The sequence below is a fragment of the Cervus elaphus genome, chromosome 11, assembly GCF_910594005.1.
Source record: "Cervus elaphus chromosome 11, mCerEla1.1, whole genome shotgun sequence".
NCBI lineage: Eukaryota > Metazoa > Chordata > Mammalia > Artiodactyla > Cervidae > Cervus > Cervus elaphus.
The window spans coordinates 6,406,743-6,415,059 of record NC_057825.1 but is presented as its reverse complement, the minus strand read 5'-3'; the positions used below and the strand labels follow the sequence as shown (position 1 = coordinate 6,415,059).

At 49.2% G+C, this 8,317-nt stretch overlaps 1 protein-coding gene across 2 annotated transcripts in view; it reads left to right on the top strand.

Annotated features, from left to right (window-relative positions):
- Positions 1-393: 393 nt before the first annotated feature.
- Positions 394-8,317, top strand: part of HMCN2 (hemicentin 2) — a 173,403-nt gene continuing 165,479 nt past the window's right edge. For both annotated transcript variants that reach the window (XM_043916716.1, XM_043916715.1), the window contains exon 1: positions 394-801. In XM_043916716.1, coding sequence (XP_043772651.1) covers positions 546-801 — 256 coding nt within the window. In that variant the 5' untranslated portion in view covers positions 394-545. The remainder of the gene's footprint in view (positions 802-8,317) is intronic.

The window sequence follows — 8,317 nt, the reverse complement described above, 5'->3', positions numbered from 1 at the left end:
TGTGTGTGTCTGTCTGTCTGTCTGTCTGTCGGGGGGTTTTAGGGAGTTGGGTGCAGGGAGCCATAAAAGCTAGGGCCGTGGGCAGACCTCCAGGGCAGGGGACGCGCGGTCCCCCCCTTCTCCTGCCCCCGCAGCGGGGCGCGCGGTCGGCGGGAGGCGCAGGTGTCCAGTGGGTCCCGCGCGTCCGCATCCCTCGCCGCCTTGGCCGGGGCCCCAGCTCCCTTCTGCCGTCCGCCCCGCGTCCTCCTCTAACCTCGGGTCTGGACGGCCGAGCAGTGGGGCCGGGAAAGTTTGAGTCACGGTGGGGGGAGCGGAGGAGGCGGGCCCGTGACCCTGAACGGGGTGGGCTCTAGGACCCGCCTCGGGCTCCCAGCAGGGGGACCCCGCCGCAAACCCAGGTCCCGCGCGCACCGGCCGCGGCGCGACGGAGCGAGGGGCTGGCTGCAGTGCTCGTCGGGTGGCCGCTGGGTGCACCAGGGCAGTCGCGCTCCCCAGGACCCGCGCGCCTCCACCGCGGCAGCCGGAGCCCCTCGGCCGCGCTCAGCATGAGGCCCCGGGCGCCGCTCCTGCGGCTGCTGCTGGCGGTCTCCGCGGCCGCCGCGGCGGTGGTCGGCGAGCCCGGGACGGCGTTGTCCCCTACCACGGGGGGCGCCACCCTGGCCATCGTCTTCGACGTCACCGGCTCCATGTGGGACGACCTGATGCAGGTGTTGGACGGCGCCTCGCGCATTCTGGAGCGCAGCCTGAGTCGCGGCAGCCGGGTCATCGCCAACTACGCGCTGGTGCCCTTCCACGACCCAGGTAGCGCCCCCCGCGCCCCCGGCCTGGCGCCCTGGCGCCGTGCGCTCACCCGCCGGCTCTGCGCCCGGGGCGCACTGAATGCTCGCCGGCGGCACCGCGGCCCGGCACGGGCGCCTTCTCCACATGTCCGCTCTGCGCGAGCCCCGGCACCTGGGGCAGACCTCGCAGCCGCCCCGTCCTCCCCCACGCAACCCAGAACCTACTCTCCCCTTCTCCCGCGCCTTCCTGCCCGCGTCGTCGGGCGGGTGACAGAGAGGCAGGCGCACTGCCTTCAAAAGCCGCGCGGTCACCTCCCGGCTGCGCGACTTCAGCAAATGACCTGCCTCCCGGAGCATCACAGGGTGAGAACTGCCTCCCAGGCTCGCTGAGATGTTGAACTGGGGCCTCTGTGTCCAGGGCCTGGCACGTGTGCGCCTCCGCTGGGTTTGCGGGTTTGCCCTGTGTTAGTTAGACTTTGCTCCCATCGTGGGATTCAGGGGCTAAACGCTGCATATTGCCCCTCACCTGTTCTCCAGAGAAAAACTGCGGCCAGGTGGCCTCCACCCAGCTTATTTTCACTGCCAGGCCCTTACCTAACCCTCTCTCCCCTGCAGGCAGCACCTCGCCCCCTACAGCCCCCTACCTTTCATCTCAGTGTTAAGGCCACGCCCTGGAAAAGGCTCCTGGGAGACCCCACTGTGAGGCCTTTCAAGGAAAACAGCTGTGGATCGGTGGGCTCAGACTCCCAACCTCGTGAATGGCAGGGCTGCTTATTCTCAACATTTTTAGTGAAAAACTTCAGACTTACAGCAACATAGGGAGAGAAAAATACATGAACACCTGTCTGCCCACCACTCAGATCCCATGATTAATTTCACAACGTTTTGTCTTGTCTCTCCATTAGGCACCTCCCTGTTCAGAAGGATAGCTTTCTAAAGCCAAAAACTACACTAAAAATGGCAGAGTCTTTTTGCAGAATTGTACTGCAAAGTGTTCTTATTCAGAGGAAATGCACCCAAGGCGAGATGAGCTAGGAAGCCCTGTTAGAAGCCCTGTTTTCCTTGATTAATCACATCATTAGAGATTTTTGAAAAGCAGGGTAAAGCTGGGTGTGACATAATCCTTTACAGCCCCCAGGCTGAGTGTGGAGTCCCTACGCTTCCAGGAGCTCTGGGCTCTGTAAGGCTCTGCAGCTCACAGCCCAGAAGCCAGGAGTCTAGAAAGATTTCTGGGAGCAGCAGCAGCTTGGCTCCCACTTGAGGTCAGGAAAGAGTGAGGTTAGGGGAATTGTGATATTGTGGGGTGTGCGGTGTGTCCTGGGGGCTTCAGCTCAAACACAGCTCATCCTCTGTCCCCCTAACTTTCTCACTCCCTTCTGGGTCATTCTCGGGCTTTCAAAGATAATGCATTGAAAGGGCTTAGAGATCATTTAATCCACCCCTACTCTTAGAATTGAAGAGACTGAGGCTCGGAACACGGATGGGACTTCCCCAAGGCCACCTGCCAGGCCGACATGATTTCTGACTGATGCAGTGAACATGAGTTTGAGCAGACTCAGGGAGAGAGTGAAGGACAGGGAAGCCTGGTGTGCTACAGTTCCATGGGGTCCCAAGGAATCAGACATTACTGAGTAACTGAATAAAAATAACCCATATTTGTTTCTAAAATGCTTGGCTCCGTTGGCGGGCTGGAGAGCAGCCTGTTGGAAGTAGATACAGTGTCCTGGGATCCATAGTGTCCTCACTGTCCCCTCTCTGGCCATCATCATCTTGAAGCCCTCGTTCCACCCCCAAGCTCTCCTCTCCTCTCTGGATGCTGAGCGCATGGGTGACCCTCTAGCCTTCACTCCATCTTCTGCAAAACAAAAAAATCCCACCCCCCCTTTCCCATCTCTGCTTCCCAGACCGTGCTCCCTACAGACATCCCAGATCCCAATGGAGGGGGAACCTCAGTGTTTATTGAGCCCTTGCTGTGTGCACAGTCTTGTGAAGCTCTCAGTGTGAAGCAGGCAGGTTTCATGCCAAGGAGCTGGCAGCCTGCTGGCGACACGGGCAGAGGGTAGCAGGTATCCCTCCTGACGGCTCCTGACTCTTGGTTAGTGTGGGAAGGGACTCATCAAAGGCTCTCTGAGGAAGCAGCATTGGAGCAGGACCTGAGGAAGATGAAGGGAAATTGATCAGCTTTTGACCACCTGCCGGCGGATGCTAGGTGCCAGGGATACAGAGGGACAGAGGTCTTCCTAAACACATGGAGCTCGCTGAGTAGCGGCTGACACGTTGGGGCAGGTGTCTGTGGATGTGGAGCCTGGGTGCAGGAGGGGTGAGCTGGGGCAGCCGGGAGAGGCGAGATTGGTTCAGCCTGTTGTTAGCGAAAGGTAGGGTCTGGCTGCTTGCTGCTCAAACGCCAGTAAACAGGCTGGGTTGGTGCAAAGGAAAGTTTGCTCTATTTCAGATGTCAGCAACTGGGCGGGGGAGGGTGGACATCCATCCAAAGGCCGACACCCCTCCTCCCCCAACCACCACCACTGACAGTCACTGGGGAAGAGCTTTTGTAGATGGAGGGAGGGGGCTAGATGCAGAAATAGCACAGTCAGCTCTGACAGTCATCTTGAAACTGATCATCGGTGGTCTGACCAGCATCATCTTGGTTGTTTTGGGTGAGGTTAACCTTCAGTTCCATCTGCAGTGATTTTGGAGCCCCCCAAAAATAAAGTCTGACACTGTTTCCACTGTTTCCCCATCTATTTCCCATGAAGTGATGGGACCAGATGCCATGATCTTAGTTTTCTGAATGTTGAGCTTTAAGCCAGCTTTTTCACTCTCCTCTTTCACTTTCATCCTAGATAGCATATTAAAAAGCAGAGACATTACTTTGCCAAGAAAGGTCCGTCTAGTCAAGGCTATGGTTTTTCCAGTGGTCATGTATGGGATGTGAGAGCTAGACTGGGAAGAAAGCTGAGTGCCGAAAAATTGATGCTTTTGAACTGTGGTGTTGGAGAAGACTCTTGAGAGTCCCTTGGACTGCAAGGAGATCCAACCAGTCCATCCTAAAGGAGACCAGTCCTGGGTGTTCATTGGAAGGACTGACGCTGAAGCTGAAACTCCAATATTTTGGCCACCTCATGCGAAGAGTTGACTCATTGGAAAAGACCCTGATGCTGGGAGGGATTGGGGGCAGGAGGAGAAGGGGACGACAGAGGATGAGATGGCTGGATGGCATCACCGACTCGATGGACATGAGTTTGAGTAAACTCCAGGAGTTGGTGATGGACAGGGAGGTCTGGCGTGCTGCGATTCATGGGGTGGCAAAGAGTAGGACATAACTGAGCGACTGAATTGAACTGAACTGAACCTTCAGTTCCAGGGTCAGTCTGTTTGCATTTCTTTGAGGCACATTCTCGGAATTGGGGCAGCTTGGGTCATGGCTACAGTTTTGTCATCGTGTAGTTAACTTCTCCACCTGGTGGGGTTTCGGTATCTGCAAGACAGCTCACAGGATGTGGCTCAGAATATTACCTATAGACCTTGAGAAGGAACCAAAGATCTTTGAATATGCTTAATGAGCACATTATTATTATTTGGTCTCCTTTGACTATTTCCCCTTATTTCTGCATATTCACACTTCTCTGATTAAACTTACTCTTTGACTAAAGGTTTTCCACAGACAAAGGGCAGGCAGAGGACATGGGCAGGAGGTGGGGGCGGGGGGCAAGGACCCTAGTGTCCTGCTCCATTTCACTATGACCGCAGAACTGAGGACTCTTAGATGTCCTTCTATGGGCTTTGAGCAGACATTGAGTGTTTCTGAGCAAGGATTGGAGCTCTGGTTTAGGTTAGGCTGTGTCCTTTGACTCGGCCAGTAGAATTCCCTTTGGTGGAGGTAGGGCTGAGAGGTTGGGGTTTTAGCTGACAGTTCAGGGCTTCCGTGGTAGCTCAGAAGGTAAAGAACCTGCCTGCAATGCAGGAGACCTGGGTTCGATCCCTGGGTTGGGAAGATTCCCTTAGAGAAGGGAGTGGTTACTCACTCCAGTATTCTGGCCTGGAGGATTCCATGGACAGAGGAGCTTGACAGGCTACAGCCCACAGGGTTGCAAAGAATCAGAAGTGACTGAGCGACTTTCACTCACTCACTCAGGTCCCCCAGGGCTGTGTACTAGGAGCATCTTCCTAAAGGAAACCCCTACATTAAACCCCAGAGACCACACTTTGCAAGTTTCTAGTGGGTTCTGGGTGGCACATGCTTCAAGCTAAACCAGAACCTGTGCTTTGGAAATGTTTTTTAATGGGAAAAAAAAAAAAAATGGTATGTTCCCAAATGGCAGAGTTAGAATTTTGCTAATGGTTTTATTTTGGCTGAAATTTAGGTTGTTTTCAGTTTTTCTCTATTAAAATGTCGCAAAAAGCACTCTGGTGTGTAAATCTTTGTCTGCATCTTTGATTGGTTTTTTCGTTGGATTAAAGTTTTGGAAGCAGAATTCCTAGGTCATTATATAAACACACTGAGTGGGGGGGCAACCCTTCAAATTGTTTTCCAAAATGTCTTGGAAGTTAAACTTCTACCAGAAGCATCTAGGGGACCGTTTCAGAGCAGCTGCCCTCAGCACTAGTGTGCTGTGTATGTGCGCTCAGATGCTCAGTCTTGCCTGACTCTTTGCAACCCCACGGACTGTCGCCTGCCAGGCTCCTCTGTCCATGGGATTTCCCAGGCAAGAATATTGGAGTGGGTTGCCATTTCCTTCTCCAGGGGATCTTCCTGACCCAGGGATCAAACCCCTGTCTCCAGCACTGGCAAGCAGATTCTTTACTGCTGAGCCACTGGGGAAGCCCGAACAGCTGATAAACTGGAAAGGGGCATTGTGTTTTTGTTTTTTTGTTTGTTCAGTCGCATCTGACTCTTTTTGGCCTCATGGCTCCTGTAGCCCGCCAGGCTGCTCTGCCCGCCAGGCTCCTCTGTTCATTACATTTTCTAGGCAAGAACACTAGAGTGGGTTGCCATTTCCCACTCCAGGGGATTTTCCCAACCCAGGGATTGAACCCAAGTCTCTTGCATTTCCTACAATGGCAAGTAGATTCTTTACCACTAGCACCACCTGGGAAGCCCCCAGTCCTAGGGATTCGGATAATATTTCCCCCCCTAGTTCAAAAGATGGAAAATGATCTCTACTGATTTTAATTGCTAGTGAGTTTCAGTAAGTCCTCAAGTGTTCACTAGATTTTTGTGTGTGTGTGAATTTCTGCTTTCATAAATTGTCAGTTCCTTTACTCATTTTTCCATTTGAGATTTTTAGTGGTTTTCTTATCAGTCAGTATGAGGACTTTATATTGATGATATTATTGTTTTTTGTTGTATGATTTTGTATGTTGTAGCGTTTTCCCTGATTGTTTGCCTTTTAATATTTGTGGTTCTTAATGTTCTGAAGTTTTAAGTGTTTATGTAGCAAATCTAGTGACTTTTTCCCTTTGTAAATTTCTTCACTTTCATTCTTAGAAAAATATGTTGTTTTCTTATCACAAAATCAGTTAGGTAAATGTTCTAGGTTTTTTCATTTGTTCTCTTTTTTTCTTTTTGTATTCACTTTTAAAACCTGGGATTAAAAAAAATCGGCATATGATATTAAAAATAACGATGTGATTCTTCTAGAACAGGATAATTAATTGTTAGAGTACATTTTATCAGATGTTCCTTTCTTTTTCATTCATTTGGATCCTGTCTTTATCCAAAATTACTTTATATCAATTAATTTATCTTTCCATTCTGTCCTATTGTATGACAGTTCTTGTGCCAGGGGCACACTGCATTCATTATTTGGGTTTATAATGGGGCAAATCCTTCCTCCTATTCTTAAAAAAAAATTACCCCCAGCCTTATTGAAATACAATTGACACATAATATTGTGTTAGTTTAAAATGTCCAGTGTAAAAATAAATAAATGAATAAAATGTCCAGTGTATTGATTTGATACATTTATATATTGCAAAATGATTACCACCATAGCATTGGCTAATGCTTCCATCTTGTCACATAATTACCATTTCTTTTTTGTGGTGAGAACATTTGTGATCTACTTTCTTGGCAATATTCGAGTACATAATACGGTATTATTAGTGATAATTACTATGTTCTACATTCAATTCCCAGAACTTATTCATCTCATAACTGGAAGTTTCTACCCTTTGACTAACATCTCCTTTCTCCCACTCCCTGACTCCTAGAAACCACTTTACTCTGTTCCTATGAATTTTGGTGCTTTTGTTTTTTTTTTTTTTAGATTCTATATATAAGTGAGATCATACAGTATTTGTTTCTCTCTATCTGACTCATTTCACTTAGCATAATGCCCTCAAGGTCCATCCAAGTTGTCCCAAACAGCAGGATTTCTTTCTTTCCTGTGGTCAAATAATTTTCCATTGTGTATGTATGCTGTATCATCTTTATCCGTTCACAGTTGACCACTTTAATTTTTATCTTTTTTGCCCCAGTGTGCAGAAGGATCTTAGTTCCCTTGCCAGGGATGAAACCAGTGACCCCTGCAGTGGAAGTGCAGAGTCTTAACCAGTAGACCACCAGGGAAGTCCCAGCAATTTAAAATTTTTAATGAACTTTTAATTTTAGAACAGTTTTAAATTTACAGAATCATTGCAGAGATAGTACAGCAGTTCCCACATACCCAACATCCAGTTGTCTCTATTATTACCATCTTCCATTATGATGGTGCATTTATCTCAACTGTTGCTGTGAAAAATTGAAGGTGGGAGGAGAAGGGGATGACAGAGGATGAGATGGTTGAATGGCATCACTGATTCAATGGACATGAGTTTGAGTAACCTCCAGGAGTTGGTGATGCTGGAGGCCTGGCGTGCTGCAGTCCATGGGGTTGCAAAGAGTCGGACGCGACCGAGTGACTGAACTGAACTGAACAACCCAATATTAAAATAGTATTATTAACTAAAGTCCATTCGTTATTCGGATTCCCTCAAATTTCCCCTAGAGTCTGTTTCAGGATCTCATCCAGGATCCTGTGTTACATGTACCTGCCATGTCCCTTAGGCTTCTTTGGGTTGTGATGGTTTTTCAACCTTTGTTTTTGATGACCTTGACAGTTTCGATGCGTATTGCTCAGATGTTTTGCCCCTCCATCATAATTTGCCAAGTGTCTTTCTCCAGTTAGACTGGGTAATGGGAGGAAGATCACAGAGGAACCAGATATGATATGTTCTCATCATGTTATGTCAAGGGCACATGCTATCAGTGTGACTTATCACTGTTGACGCTGACCTTGATCACGTGGCCGAGGTTGTCAGGCGTCTTCATGGAAGCTTACTCTTTTCTTTCTCCCTTTCTGTTCTGTCCTCTTTGGAAGAAAGTCACTACATGCAGCCCACACTTAAGAAGTAAGGAGTTGTGATCCACCTCCGTGAATATGGACTATTTACAAAAATTGTTTGGAAATCTTCTGCATGAGAGAGTTGACTCCTCTCCATTTATTTGTTTATTCAATCATTGGTATGTATCAGTATGGACACATTGTTTTATTCTT